General features: G+C 37.9%; 1 protein-coding gene across 1 annotated transcript in view; it reads right to left on the reverse strand.

Annotated features, from left to right (window-relative positions):
• Window positions 1-16,992, reverse strand: part of LAMA2 (laminin subunit alpha 2) — a 613,526-nt gene that overhangs the window by 223,775 nt on the left and 372,759 nt on the right. The window contains exons 18-19 of the mRNA XM_032407892.1: window positions 8,890-8,976; window positions 689-900 (exon numbers count right to left, since the gene is read on the reverse strand). Of these exons, the coding sequence (XP_032263783.1) occupies window positions 689-900; window positions 8,890-8,976 (299 nt within the window). The remainder of the gene's footprint in view (window positions 1-688; window positions 901-8,889; window positions 8,977-16,992) is intronic.

Here is a 16,992-nt window from a genome sequence, read left to right on the forward strand (position 1 = left end):
GCCAATATAAAGCATTAGTAAATTCTATGCAACGCTGAATAATGCAGCTAAGGAGGTGGAGGTGACAGGAGAAATGTACTGATTAACATGGATAAGCCCTACAATAGCTAATTTTGTGAAAGGAAACACAGAAATATCATTCTGTGAACAGTCCTAAGGTGAAAGTCAATCATTTAACAGTTACAAATGCCAGTGTGTAGAAATATGGGCAGAATTTTACACCCATTATGAAATGCAAGAATGTGAAGTTCACCTATGAAAGCCTAACAGATGAACAGCTACAAACAGGCACCAAAGAAATAATACGGACAGATAAATTCATTAAGAAAATGATTACCATTGAGATAAACAATAAGGATAAATGGGGCTTACCTAATTTCTAAATTCTTCTCTCCTATCATGGGCATAAGTTTATTTTAAAATCTTCATTTGACACGTAAACAAAAACAAAAATGTGTGCATCATTTGAAAAACAACAACCCTTTGACAATGCGGCAATTTTCAAAGGATTGACTCTATTAGTCCAAAGAAATATTTTAGGATGTGCAGACTCTGTGTATAGGCTGTGCATCTATGATACATGTATCCACATAATTTCCTACCCTCCAATCCCCACTCAAGAACTCATCAGCTGCTTTGAGGTGCAAGGCATCAATTCTGTCAAGGGCGTCAATAGTTCAGGACTTACGCTGACAGTTCTTTGCATCAACTGCGTCTCCAAAATATCCATCAGCGCAGAGCTCACAGAAGCGGCCTGTTGTACCTGGCTTACATATCAGACAGGAGCCAGACAAGCTGTCACAGCTGCCAGGGATGGAGAAGTCAAGGTTGTCACTGCATTGGCATGGCTGACATGATCCTCCAGGTACAGAAGGTTGTCCAAAATAGCCTTCTGCACACCTACGGGGAAAAATTTCATCAGTGAGTATTTGGGAGGAACTCATGAAACCCATCGGGGGCAATGCTTATATATTTTTCACACTACCGTCTCCCAGGATGATAGGTTTTTCCTTTTAAGTGCTCCTTTTCTCGAATGCAAGGTGATTAAACATGTTTTTCTATAACCGCAGTGTAGATACAAGATGAAATCCTGCCAGCCCCACTAGTAATTAGATTTCAGCCAGGAAAAAAAAAAATCTTGTCACTGGCACCGAAGACGAGACCAAAGCATAATAAGAAATCTGCTGCTGGCACTCTAGAGGAATCCAGGTCCATGTTGGAAAGCCTTTGTAGTGCAACACATCATATGTATCTACTCCAATTGGTTGTTTTCTGTACAAATATGTAAGGTTCACGTTTTTTGTTGTTGTAACAAAAGCTTGTTATGAGGAAACAGACTTGCAAGGAAATTTAGCAGCGAGAATTCAGAATTTATTATATAGAAAATTGTGACTCAAAATTTGATTCTCATTATTATTCAGGTGGGGGCTCTGGGTATCGCTGCGTTAATAATAGGTTTGTATATATTTGCATTTCCATACAGAGGCAGATTTTCATTGAAGAGCTTTTACCAAGAAGCAGGTATGCCTACATCTTAGGGTAACACCCTGTAAGGTGATGCTTAATTGTGCCACAACTCGTATTAGCAAACTCTAAGTCTCTCTCTCTCTTTTTTTTTTAAGGACTAAGTACTCTTTTACATACTATTGGAAAAACAAGTTTGTTTATTTATGAGGCATAGCAGAGAAGATTTTTTAAATTATAATATCAAATTTCCCTTTATCCATATGCTGTTTCAAAATGCTCCTTAATGTCACAGATGCACAGATATACGGTTTTAGGAGGCATCTATTTATATTCTGCTCTGTATTCTCTTTCAGTTACATTTGTTCATGCTTCATATTAAACCACACTTGCCAGAGGAGAAACAAAAGAGTGCATCTCTAGTCTTACAGTCAGGCTGGCTCTGTCATCTGTACCATTTTAGCAAAATAAAAAGTCCTTTGCAGCAAAGATCAAAACTGAAGGGGGACAAAAACAATATGGGAGAATATAATTTCAATAGTACACACTTTTATGCTCCTCTAGTCACAGACACATAAGTAACTGTGTAGAGAAATGCTCTCTACCATTCAAAATAGAAATGATTTAAATCCATTACATCATGTGAGGGTATTTAATAACATCACAATTATGGGCCAAAGTCATTAATGACTCTGAGTTTTCTAGAACACTTGTAAGTGCCATAATAATCTTTTTTTTTTAAAGAGAATTAACCTTTGTCCATAATTTTTAAATGAGATTACTAGTTTTAATTATATTCACAAAATATTGTACAAATCATGAAAGTCATAGTATAAATACTGCTTGGAAGAATATGTCACCCACAAATATAATTGTTTATTAATTATCCACTGTAAAATATGAACTAACATTTTAGTGCATAAAATTTCCCCACAATTCACAAGTGGTATTCCATAAAGATAATAGGAAGACACTTTTGAATTTGAACCCAATTCTCCTTGCCTTACTTGATATGCAGAGCTTATGATCACATCCACATATACTTGCATCTCATTTTGTTTACCATTAAGAGTGCGACTCCACTCCACTAGAATAACGATATACAATGATCATTATCGCCGCCAACAAAAGCCCATTATTTTCAGCTCACTTTCCTCAAAATGACTTACTGCCCTCAGGAGAGATGGTATTATATAACAAGATCTGGGAATTTTTCTTAACATAGATACCAATTAATAAGCCTAAAATTCTCCTACAATAAAAAGGAACCTTCTGTTCATGAGAAAATAATTACAATTAAGTAGACTAACCAAAGAAGCATGTTTTATTTTTTTGTTGGAGAACACATAAGAAAGCATACTGAATATACATGATAGATAATTCATATGCCGCTCCATTAAAAGTGTGCATTCAGGTTCTATTACTGGTGTGTGTATATGTGTGTGTGTTTCCATACATAGAATAGTAGTTTTAGAGACATAAAAATGCGTAAGTAGAAATTTAAAAGTAATTCTAGGGTCAGCGAATATAATACTGCTAATCATATAACTTTTGTTAATAATAATAGTGTTTTATAGTCTGATCAAGTTGGAGTCACTTAATTAAAATTAGTGTGAATGACAGCCTTTTAGACCTTGCCAGCCTCTCAGTTTTTCACTCTATAAAAACTAATTGTAATTTGAAATCTCAGGGTCTCTCATTTTCATACGTAAGGCAGAATGAGGACATTTCTTAGCAGAGTTTATTGTATTCCTTGCTACATATAGACGTTCTGACAATACAAAGTCGCTGTTCCTTTCCACTTTTGCTAACTTTTTTCATACCAAATTGCAATATTTTAGAAAGAGACCTTTTAATGTAGATGAGATTCTAGATGCCACATGCCGTTATGTAATATGGTTCTTTCTATCGACGACTTAGGAACAATATTAGACAGAGAGAGAGAGAGAGATGAGAGAGGGAGAGGGAGGATAGCAAAAGTGAAGAGAAATGGCAATGAGAAGTGCACAGCAATATTGGCAAGATTTCTCTCACTCTGCTGCTTCATTTTTTCAATAACTTTTGGCTAAAATATGTGGCCTACAGTCCTATTCAGTATCTATAGACTCAACACAGTGCTTCAATCTCTATAAGCATACTAGAAAAGCTCTTGTTCTTTTCCTCTCCTGCCCTTCCTCAAATACCTACTGAACACTTCATCATACTAATATAAATAAGGCACAATCTTTATGCTGCAGTCTAGGGAGAAGAAAAAGAAAATAAAAATGTAGCAGGGAGCTACTGCAGATATGCCAATGTTCTCATAGAAGCACAAAAAGGGGCAACCAATTCAGATTAGGATTCATCAAGGACACTGTCAGGATGATAGAGTTGAATTGGAAAAGTTCAGCAGGGTGAGTCTCAAGTGGAGGAGTGGAAGGGCTGCAGGCTTCTAGTCAGAGGGAACAGTATTGGCGAAGGCACAGAGGACGGTGGCTGGCGTGTAAATGGGAGTGGCTATGCAATAGGGATGTATTCTTCCTACTTCCCATGTGACTGAATCAGTTAAAGACTGAGTGAGTTTGCCTGCTTATGTGGTTCCTTTCTGCAAATTAGAGGAAGAAAAGGGTCCTCTTTGAGCATATGCAGAAAAACGAAGAGATAGTGGACATATTGAGCACCCGGGATTCAAGCTCTTAATCTCCCCCTCGGCTGAGTACTTTTGTGCAGTATACAAACTTCCAAGCACATAGGAGCAGACTTTGAAACCTTACTTGTAGTCACAATTTTGCTAATGGTACTACTGAGTTAAGTATGACTGTCTTGCTTTTTCTATTTCTGTGACTATACACTCCACATCTGAGACCCAAGGGCACAAGGAGACTCAGACACGAGTAGAAATTCTCACCAGCATAGTGGTAATATGGTAATTAGACTCATTCAAAGTCAGGAATTTATGAAGCAGAGAATATCTAAATAGGATTTTGGAATTGAAATTTAAAAAGCAAAAAGAAACTTTTCTGACCTAGACTATGTATCATATGGATAAAATTGTAGGTAAAATTCCAAATTTTAAGCAATTAGGTTCCAATACCTTCTGCATTCTCAGTGGCCATTGTGAAATTAGTCTTGACTTTGACCTCTCTCTCCTCACTTGGGGAGGAGTTGTTAAAAATTTGCCAGCTAGGGAGGGGACAGGGCTTTGGGGGTCCCTGTACCTCATTAAGTTTCATGTGGATCCAACTGGGTCAACTTGCCACAGTCTTTTTTTCTTAAGATTTATTTATTTATTCTGGGGGGAGGGGCAGAGGGAAAGAGAGAATCTCAAACAGACTCCCTGCTGAGTGCAGAGCCTGCTCATGTGGGGCTTGATCCCACGACCCTGAGATCATGACCTGAGCTGAGACCAAGAGTCAGACGCTCAACTGACTGAGCCACCCATGCGCCCCACCAGTCTTTTTAAGTGTTTCTCCATTAAGTATGATATATTGCTGGAGCTACAATCTTATTCTGAAAGTAGCTTAGTGACAAGTAGAGCAAGTCTCATCAGCATTTAGCTCACTGTTTCTCCATGTTCTTTTAAATTTCTCTTGATGCTCCAACACTCATCCTTTCACCCTTCAAGATACTTTGTTTTTCTATTTTTTCTCCTCCTTGATGATGACAGATGCCCAGAATCTTAGAAAAGTGCCATGATGAATACTTCATTCCCTCATTCTCTCTCTGTTTTTCTTTTGTTTAAAATACTCCCCAGAGGAAAGCAGTAATATCTGAAAATATGGGCGCTTTGGCCCCAAGCAAAAGTTTCTGAAAAGTGTAACTAGTGTTCTACATGTTATAGAATATCAGACAGTATTTTAAATGAATTAAAAAAAAAAAGCAGAATCAGACCCGTAAGACCTATAAGTACAGAGAACACACTAACGGTTGCCACGGGGGTGGGGGACTGAGGGTAGGGCAAAATGATGAAGGGGAGAGGGAGGTACAGGCTTCCAGTTATGGAATGAATAAATCATGGGGATGAAAGGCATAGCATAAGGAATATAGTCAATGGTACTGTGATAGTGTTGTATGGTAACAGATGGGAGCTACACTGTGGTGAGCACAGGATAACCTATAGAGTTGTTGAATCATTATATTGTACACCTGAAACTATTGTAACATTGTGGGTCAACTAAAAAAAAATATTAGTTAATATTTTGTTATATCTCGTTTTGCCATTCTCTTGTTTATGATTGTTTTCATTCCCTCAGTTCTAGCAGCAAGACCATCTTGTGCTACATGACTGAGTGAAAGGATCTGACAAGGACGAAAGCGGAAACACAGGAATCTTCTGGACTTTGGGCTCTAAAAGTCACCATTTCTATGAATGTGGCCCCTCTTACTGCAATTTATCCCCAAACAGAAAATGGGATGAAGTTAGAAAGGCAGATGGAGAAGGGATGAGAGTAGAGAGTTGGTGGGTCCCAGCATGGAGTGAAGGCAGCAGAATGAGTCCTGCACCCCCATTGGTGGTATGAAGTAGTGCGGCGTTATTCGGCCTGAAGGGAAAGGCAGTTGGGAGGACGGGAACAAAGAAGAGGTTGGCAGAAACACCCTTGGATGTTTGTCCCACCGTCTGTCCATTGCCCCCCACAATACAGAGCCACACGTGCGTGTGTGCATGTACACACACACACACACACAGAGCCACACACTCATACAAACTCACAGCCACACACACACTCACAGTCACATACACACTCACAGACTCACACACAGCCACACACATACTCACTTACTCAAGCATTCAGGTTTCCGCATACTAAGTAAGCTTGTTAGAACTTTAATTCAAGCCTGGGAGATGGGGAGGAGAGAAAAAAAAACAGATTTTTTAAATAGAAATATAATTGACATATAACATTGAGTAAATTTAAAGTGTACCTGACTGAAATTATGTTTCCAAGCTCTCACAGCTCCCACATATAGAGATTTGGTCTCAAAATAGAAATTAAATTGAGATAAAGAATATAAAGTTATAATTCCTGTCCACCTGAGCTGTAGTCTGAGATGCATTCTTGATATATATATAGATAGATAGATAGATGGATATAGATATAGATAGATATAGATATAGTAAGGATTTATGGTCACACAAGATTAGAAAACGCTGGTTATAGTATAATGGATAGAGTTGTCTAATCACTATGTTGTATACCTGAGACTAATGTAACATTGTGTGTCAGCTACACCTCAAGAAAAGAAAAGAAAATGCTTAAAGAAATTAAACAGATTTCTTCCATCCAGGACATGTCAGAATTTTTAACATGCTAATAGATACTTCAATACTTACGTGATCAGAGAACACTATTTCAAAAACATCTACAGTTTGGGAAACACTGCTCTAGTTTTCCAAGGCTGATTTTATGTAGATGATGTGCACAAACTGATTACACCAATCACTTACAGAATAGTTTTGATTATAAGATTTTCAGGGCAACCAGGATCTTCTTCTTCCTCTGACCCTTATTCTCCTCTCCTTCCACTTCAGCCGGCACATCCTCAAAAACGTTTCTTCTAATATTGTGAATCCCTCTACTAATGGACTTTTCAGCTCATATAAATACAGAGAAATGATAAACGCTGAATATTCCTGGAAAACCCTAATCCAAATTCTGGCTAGAAAAATATAATATTCCATCTTCCATATCATAATAGTTTAAGATGATTTTTGACTGAAAAACTTTTGGAGAAAAGATATGCCATTTGAGAAGCAGCATATGTCCATTTCCATTTTTTTTAAGCCAATTAATAAATATTTTGAACAGAAAATCATGCTTACTGTCAGGTATTTCTTTCCTCGGTGATTTTGATTATTCAGATTAGATTTGTTTCCAGAATACATTCAACCATTGTCACCCACACACGTACACACACACACACACACACAGAGCCACACACTCATACAAACTCACAGCCACACACACGCACTCACACACAGTCACACACACTCAAAGCGATGGGAGCTGCTTGAAGGTAAGCACGGTGCAATGCATCTGTTTGTCTCCTATATAGCAAGCCCCATGCCTGTCACGTGGTAGTTGCTAAACTGATGTTTGTTAAGTAAAATGCAGAATGCTAAACTGTACCTGGTTCAGAAAGGATTGTCTACCACGTATAGAAAATACAGAGCATGAAGCAAAGTAACATAAATACACCAGAGACTATGCTCCCCTCGATAAGTGGATTTAATGGCGTGGCGTGACAGATCAGCTATCATTTTGCAGTTGCTAAAGAAAAGGTTGCCTGTAGTGAGCCAGGGGCTTAGGCACTTGGTGGAAGTCTGTCTTGGCAATGATGTGTCCTGCGATTAGAGTAAGTAATCTACATGTGCCCTCCTTTTTATTTTTTTATGATTAACACAAAGACCTCCAGTTCCTCGGTTGCAAATAAGTCATCCTTATTTCAGTTCTAGTCTTCCGTTACTCATTTACAGATGTTGCCATGCTCACAAACAGTCCTTGTTGCTGCTGGGAACTGTCACTGGTACCTCGTCCGCAGATGGCTAGCTGTTGGCTAAACTCTCTCTGGGTGATCGGCTCCTGCTTCATTAACTTTATGCACCCTGGCTGAACTAGGGTGACAAGAGGACAGGAAAGGAGAAGCGGAAATAGCCCTCTGTGGGCTCTGCCTTGGTGAGAATGGGTGAAAGCAGGTCACTTCCTCTGCTTCCCCCACCCCCAGTGATGGCAGCAAAGGGGAAGACTTCCAGGGCTAAAACCAGAGAGATGTTGGTGTACTTGTCAATGATATCAAGGGAGAATTTTGTACCATTTTTATACTGAGACTGAAATACAGAAGAACCTTTCCTTCAAAAATAGTTCAGGAGAAAAATAATCACACAAATTACATAAAATCATATCTCTGGTTCCACTGCAAAGCAACCTAGTAAAATCAACAGGAATTAAAATACGGGCTTAGAAGTAATTAGAAGAGGATAGAAATCATGATAATAAATCACGTTTTATTTCTATTTTCAAATATATTTAAAGTAAATTATGGACCGCTTACTGAACTATGAACTACACATTTAAGCCCCATTTTAAGAACAAAAAACTAATTATGAAAAATAAATGGTGCCAACATAGACAGTAAGATAAATCTTAAAGTGCATGACTTTCCACTTGAGCAATACTTTCTAGGAAGATTGTAGGTTAATGCTTAACCTTGAAGATTAAAACATTAATCAAACACTCTCTGAGTGAACGGAGATTTACAGAGCAATTTCTAGAGAATAAATAAACTATAAGAATAAAATGCATTTGTTTGACAAGTACAGTGAGAAATTTTACTTCATCTCACTGAGTGTGGCGGCATTTCTGAAGTAGTGCGAAGGATGATAATGCCTGTGGTTTTATAACTCCCGAGTTCGAAATCCTTGTGACAGACAGTGTAGTCCATGCTTACCTCTCACAGCGTGGTCCTCTGTACCCGACAGAGCATGCATCACAGATCAGTCCGAGACTTCGGTCTAAATGGCACGTTGGGCTAAAGCTATGTTGACATTGTCGGGGAACAAGAGAGACAAGGAAGAAGCACATACACAAAGTCATTAACGGCATATTTTCATTTCTCTTCCTCCAGGACTGCTGTGACAAAAGGGTACACAGGATGGTCATTCTTGTCCCACAGATGGAGATTAGGGTCTGGCCAATCGAGGATGAAATGACACTGTTATTTCTGCAGATGTGAATATAGCCCAGTGGAGAGCAGGAGCTTTGTGGCATGTTATTAACTGACTTTTGACTGTTCTGGGTCCATGATCATCAGTAACAAGTGGCACTATACAGTCACTTTGTAGGGATAGCCCAGGCCTGGCAAGACACGGCATCATACACTTTCTTTCTAGCCAAATCCTTCTGAATTTGAAGCAGCTCAGAAAAGTCTGTTAGAGATTCTGGAAAACTCAGTATGTGATCTTGGGAGTAGTGGTGGGAGTGGTGGTGGTGATGGGGCTCCTACTTTCAGTACTGGTTCCTTGTGTGTGGGGGGGCGGGGGGGGGTGTGCACACATGCATGCATATGCGCAAGCTAATGCCCATGTGGACCCAGGGGCATGCTGTTTAGGCAAATGAAATCTTCCAAAAAGTTTTCAGAAGAGATAAAGCATACGGATTCTGCTTAAATATATAGTGAACCAAACAATCCCCAAAAACCTTGCCATTGCACATCTTCTGGCACATTCCAAAGTTGATCTCTCTCTTTGTACATATTTTCAGTTTGGGTCTGAAGTAACAGAACTGAAGACCACATTAGGATCCAGCAGAGTAATTACAGAATTACATGCCAGCCTTCAACAACATGTACAACCCCAGACATACTTCTTTGCCTTGTGAGAGATACCGCTCACGCATGAACACTTACCCTAAGATTGACCCAATTGCTTTCTGAAGAGCCATCAACCCTTCTGAATTCTGAGATCTGCTGCTCTACCATTTTAAAATAAAATGCCCCCTATTAATCTCTCTCCCATTATGTTTTCCCTAAATAGATTTACTTTTCTATTTTATATGACAGGACAATTCAATAGAGGCTTGCTTGATGGCTAAATGAATTAATGAGCGAACAACAAATTAAATACTCCAAGTCCTGATTGTGTTCTGCTCCTGACACTTGAATAACTTTGGAATACTTCCTTGACTTTTGTGCAGGTCAGATCACAAGTACTACTTCTGAATAATACTCCTCTGGCTTAACTCATAGCAGTCTTGCAAAGATTTAATAATTCTTTTTTTTTTTTTTGATAGTAGCAAGTTATTAGAATTTCTGTCACTTAAAACATTTCAACTCAATGGAAAGTCAAAATGAATCTATTGAGGTAAGGCAGGGGAGAAGCCTGGCTTGGGCTACCTTGAGTTACAAACATTACCCAGATAAAAGACGCCATGTTAAGTAAGGGGTTGTGGAGGCTGCCATGAGCAGCAGAACCAAGTCCCAACTAGCCTGTGCTCTGTGAGGGAGAGCCATCTTTTGGAGAGCAGCCTGGCACTTGCTCCCAAAAGGACCTCACCATGAGTGATTTTCTTGGCAGGTGAATGACTGTGTTTTGGCACACGTAAAAACGGAAAGAAACAGATGTTTTTTTCCCTTCTCACCTCGTGATTTGCTATTGTTTCCAGACATAAAAGGGAGTTCTGGATTTTGACAAATCTCTAAAATACATGTATGTCTTATTTTAAAATTGGCATTCTATAACTGTCTCATTGTCTAGGGACAAAATGACTCTAACGAGAAGCCCCGGGTCTCCCACTCATGTGGGGCTCCAGTGATTGAAAGAAAACCGCACCAATTATTTTTTAAAATCCTAAATCAGTTTACCATAAGTCATGTCAAAGGTGCTTGACAAGGTTTCTGACACTTTGAAACTATAAAATAGATTTCAAATTCTTAAATATACTCATGTGTCAGTTAAAACCAACAGAAGTAAAGGAAAATGCACCCACTGACAAAAATCAATACTTTTTCAGGAAAAAAAATAAGGAATAACAGTATCTTCAATTTGACCAGCTCTTTACATGTTCAGGGGACTTTTACAAATAATTTTATCACATTTGCACAAAATCTTATAAGCTGGTTGGGGCAGGCATCATTTGTCTTGCCCAAGGTCATAGCTAAAATCCAGGAGCCTTTAGCATGGAATCTAGGACTTCTCATTTCTAATTTGACATTCTCTTTTCCCTGTAACCAACCAGCATTCATTCTACTGGTAAGAATTAAGTAAGTTTAAACTTTTGGTAATACATCACTTCACGTGATGCATCTAAATAAAATATCCTCATAAATTATGTCTGTATTTGTGATTCAATATTCTTTAAACAATATAAACTGAGGGTTTACTCACTTCTTACTATAATTACAGTTACTGCTATAAGGAAGAGGGCATTCAACAACAGAAATAAAATGAGAATGGGAAATAAACATGTACAACAGAAAATGTCTACAGAATTTATTTTGGCCAACGCAAGTGACTTGACACTGATTTTGGCCAAAATAGGAAGCTAACTATTCTGTGACAGAAAGAGGGAACTGTAAGATCATTGTTGATTTCCAGTGATCCCAAGATTATGCCATTTAACTCTAGTTGGCTAGCTCTCCATCAGCAGAGAGACTGTGTTCTGCTTCCTGAATTATCCACTTCATGCCACAGAAGACACAAGTGATCCAAGAATAGCAGGCATTTTCCACAAGTAGGAGGAAGATAAGAAGCTACTGGTCGACTACCTAGTAAGGATCTGCACATGGAAATAGTCCTTCTTAATGGCTGAAATTCTTAGATTTATAATGATCCATTTGTAAGTATGTAATATGTGTATGTTTATGTGTGTGTATATATATATATATATATATGAATATATATGCAAATATAGGTGTTTGTGCTAACGTATGTTCCTATGTACATATACAATTGGCCTTGCTCCAAGAAGAATTTAATTCTACCTGTCAAAGTATGTCCATTAAGATAAAATGGTGCAATAAGGTTCAAGAGAAAAAACACGATAAAATCAAGGGTGTTTTTAGAGCACAAAATGCATACATATCATAAGGTTTTTTTTTTTTTAAGATTATTTATTTATTTATTTGACAGCGAGAGAGAGAGACAGCGAGAGCAGGAACACAGCAGGGGGAGTGGGAGAGGGAGAAGCAGGCCTCCCACAGAGCAGGGAGCCCAATGCAGGGCTCCATCCCAGGACCCTGGGATCATGACCTGAGCCGAAGGCAGAGGTTTAATGACTGAGCCACCCAGGTGCCCCAGGGTATGTTCTTTTGAAAGCGGCAGTCAACATATGGCTTTGAGCTTTCTCTCAGCTAACGCAAGAGGGAACTGCATTGCCTCTTGGGACCCTGATGTGATAATGAAATAACCACCCCTTTTGCCACTGGTGTGAAATTTCCAGCATTATAAAACTAGGGTTATAAAATCAGGGTGTGTTCTATGTTGCGTATACAATAGGGGAGCAGGACTCCTGCTAACTAACTGCAACCTGGAATGTTTGAGTCGGGGAAAGAGAAACCAGAAGATGATGCTGCAGTGTCCACAGAGAGCTGCAGGAAGGGCGATGAGAACACCCAGTCACAGCTGCCCAAGGAGCAGAGGACTGAGAAGGAAGGGAGAAAAATGAAGGGAAAACTCCTTTACTTGATGATGGTGGTTTGGGCCACATGAAATTCTGAAGTGTCTCTGTAAGGTTTTCTTCTTTCAGGTCAATGATCTCTGTCCTAATTCTCAGGAGAACCAGTAAGCAAACATATATACTTCTTTAATTACCTTCAGGTGATATGAAATCTGATTTAATGTCCGTCCCTGAATTTTGTAATTAGAACTGGGTTATTTTCTGTGTTTTTGGATGCTCTTTGTCCTCTAAACTTGAGTTTCTCATTCAGCAAAATGAGAGAATATGATCTACCTAGTAAAGCCTTTCATACTGATCAAGTGCAAAAGCAAGCGTGTCTCAGAGTGCCACAGTAAATTACGGCTGCCATTTAATAATGTTTTAGATTGTTTTTGCCAAAATATGTTGATTTGTTTCCATTTTAAGGTATTTCATTACTTGTTAATTAAACCTGCACTTTTTCATCATGCTCTAATCCCTACATTTGTGTTAGCATAACTGTTGCCAAACCCTGGGATCATTTCTTATGACGAACATTTACGGTGTGTCTAACATCGAACTTGTGTTAATTTTCTTTTCTTTCCTTTTGTTTTCTTGCTTCTCTTCAATGTCTCTGTAATTGTTTCTATTTCTATAGCTGCCTTGGAAGAAGCACAGAAAGGTGAATCAGAGTATATGGGTTCTAATATTGGTTCTGCCACAAGCAAGCTGTAATGATCATGATCAAGGCATTTAACTTCTCTGGAGTTTAGCTCTCCCTCTGGTATGAGGGACTGGTAAAATACATCATAATCACTCATGGAGACATAAAACAATGTGTATGAAAGTGCTCTGAAACATCTAACACCCTCAAAGATTTCTCAAGAATGTTGCTGAATATTTTCTTAAATTTACCTTCTGTCTTGGAATAGTTCTATTTCTCTATTAAAAGTAATAATTACAATGGCAATAATTCAATGTAGCCCTCTGAGTGAGCCCAAAAATCAGCTCTAGGAGTGTTCCATTCTTTTAAAAATTTAAATTCTAGCATTCCTGATGCACACAAAGAAGTAGTATTCAAAACGATATCAGTAAATAGGACTTTATTGAGGGCCTACCCTCTGTCCAGTCTTGTGGCAAGAATATCTTGAATTTTATTATACAAATGATTTCAATGATATTATCTATTCAAACACATTCTAAATGTTCAAGGTGGACATTCATGTGTCTCTTTCATATTATATTTAATTTATAAGCTATGTGATGCCAGAAATTAATGAATACAAAACATTTGAAATATTTACATATTTATTTGCTTCTCTAGAGATAAATTTCACTACCTAGTTACAATCTATAGCTAGAATATATACATCACCAAGATGAGAGGGCTAAGCAAACAGTGGACACTGTGCATAGCTGATGAAGTTGATAGATATGCATAATTTAAATATTATATGCTTGCCTGTATTTATATATCATAATAATTATACCAATCTATCTTTATCTCCCTACATATTTGATTTATTTAGCAATATTATCTAAGAAATTTGGAGCCAAAATGCTTGTGATCTATAAGATTTATGATCAGGGATTAAATAGATAAATCACCAAAGCAAAACTATCACTAAGCCTTATACTTCAGATGAAGGTTACAGCAACCTTTAGCTGATTTTTTTGTTGTTGTTGTTATTAACCTGTGAAAATTTGAATTCCATCTTCTGGATTATTTGTGAATATTCAATTTATTCCTCAGAGTTTTCAACTCAGTTTATAATAGTAATGACTTTTCAAAAAAATTTTTTTTTAAATGGAGAGTTTCCCTGTCTCATTATTTAGTGATTTAAAAATAAAACACTTCAGGCCATCAGATTACAGGGGATTTTTCTAATCACAATTGCACAGCTAAACAATGTTAATGTTCCACGCGGTTTTAAATTTAAAAGTCTTTATAACTTTAAACACAAAACTAAGTATTTTTAAACTAAGTGGATTATCACTGTCTTTCTACTTGGAAAAAAAAGCTATATTTGAAACTGGAATTTAAAACAGGTTGCTACTCTATTCTCAGTTCTACTTCTCAAGATAAAATTATTATTTAGTAATTTAATTATTATTTAATGTAATGAAACATCTCAAAAATTGAAGGATCTTTAAATACTTGGTGTCACTGATGCTATGGAGTTGTCTTTATTTTTTTTTTTTTTTTAAATCAAGATCTGCATAATTATACAAAATGCGAATATATATACTTGAGGAAATACCATCTTTGGAACTGCGACCCAATCCCTTTGTTACTGATGGATGGTGATGCTGATACACAATTCTCAAAATGTATTAAGTTCAGATTTGCATTGTATAATCAACGGCAGCCTGCTGGATTGGTAGTTCTGTTAGAGACTAACATCTTGCCTGAGAAGAAGTACAGCAGAAATGAGTGGCCAGATGTAGTCCCTGTTTTTCTCAGTGAGAGCAAGTGTCGAACACTGAATTTTGAGTATATTGGACGGCCCTGGAGAATTTCATTCAGCCATAGTGAATGAGCAGGTTCTCCATTACATGGTCTAACCCTTCACAAGTACACCAGCGAGCTTGTGTCCATCCAAGCTCATGCCCTAAACTCTGGAAATGTTTTGATCACTAACATATGTTAACCCAATTTCCCATTTAATTGCTTTTAACGTTAGCACTTAAAATTCAGTGTGTTTTTTAAAAAAGTTCTCAATGTAGACTGCAGAGGCCTGGAAAGTACAGTGACTTGAAACTTAAAATTCTGACTCTGATACTTTAATATTATGACTCTAAGCAAATTATTTAATAATAATCAGTCCTTGTATTGGACTCATCATGTCCAATCACTGTTTCAAGTGCTTGGTGTATTTTAATTTACGTAATTCTCACAACAACCCTATAAGGAGGTCCTATTATCACAACTAATGATGAAAGAACTGAGACACAGAGCATTTAATTAACTTTCTCAGAGTCACACAGCCAGAAAGTACAGAACTCAAAATTTAAATCAAGGATTTCTAGCTCCAAAATTGGTTCCATAATGCTATTTTTCCACTTGGAGACTTTTTCTTAATCTGTAAAATGGGGGTAATAATATTCACCTTATTGGACTGTATATTGCTATATATAGAATATAGTAGTCTGTTTTATTTTATTTTAGAGATTTTATCTACTTATTTGAGAAAGAGAGAAACAGAGACAGAGAGAGTGAACATGAGCAGGGGGAGGGGTAGAGGGAGGGAGAAGCAGGCTCCCCACTGAGCAGGGACCCCCACGTGGGGCTCGATCCCAGGACCCTGAGATCATGACCTGAGCTGAAAACAGACGCTTAACCAACTGAGCCACACAGGTGCCCCTAGTAGTCTGTTTTAATTAAATATTAGTTCTCTTCCCCCCCCCCCCCCCCCAATGATTAAGGTGTAAAATTCTGAAAGAGGAGGTTTGTTGGACAGGAGGATAAGGATTTCATGTGGACTGAAAAGTAGGAACCATAATTTCCATGAGGACTTTTAAACTTAGTGACAGAATTATTATCTACGTCTTTAGCTTATAGTATTCAATGACTCTAATAAAAAGACCATTTTCACTGGCAGTGTCTTGGGTAAGACCTCATTCAGAATATGACCAAGTTGATAACACCTTTACATTAAAAGACCATAGCTGATAGATTTAAGGAAAAATGAAGGGGGGGAATCGGAGGTGGAGACGAACCATGAGAGACTATGGACTCTGAGAAACAAACTGAGGGTTTTAGAGGGGAGGGGGGTGGGGGGATGGATTAACCCGGTGAAGGCATGTATTGCATGAAGCACTGGGTGTTATACGCAAACAATGAATCATGGAACACTACATCAAAAATTAATGATGTAATGTATGGTGACTAACATAACATAATAAAATAAAATTTAAAAAAATCACCAAAAATTTAAGCTCTTCAAGCATTATCACAGCATTTAGAAATAGCTGGAAAGTGCCTAATATAATACGGACATTATTAAGCACTAAGTTTACCTATTTTTTAAAGATTTTTAAAATTTATTTATTAGAGAGAGAGAGAGAAATAGAGAGAGTGTGTGTGCTCATGAGAGAGCATGGCTGGGGGGGAGGGGCAGAGGGAGAGGGAGAAGCAGACTCCCTGCTGAGGAGGGAGCCTGAGGGGGATCATGACCTGAGCTGAAGACAGAGGAAGCACTATGCTTACCTTTAAGAAAAGTCTCCAAAAAGATGCCTTTCACTTACAATCACCATTATTTACAATTTTTTACTAGTACAGAAGGGTTGGATTTTGTTCAACATAGTATGCCCCATTAAAATAAGAACTGTTTGTGATGCAGGGTTTTGCTTAGGTAATGGCTTAAGGTTGGCCACTCGGAGGGAATGGGAATTAGAGCAGCTGAAAGAAAGCACTCCC

This window comes from Phoca vitulina, unplaced genomic scaffold (genome assembly GCF_004348235.1).
Source record: "Phoca vitulina isolate PV1807 unplaced genomic scaffold, GSC_HSeal_1.0 scaffold9, whole genome shotgun sequence".
Classification (NCBI taxonomy): Eukaryota; Metazoa; Chordata; class Mammalia; order Carnivora; family Phocidae; genus Phoca; species Phoca vitulina.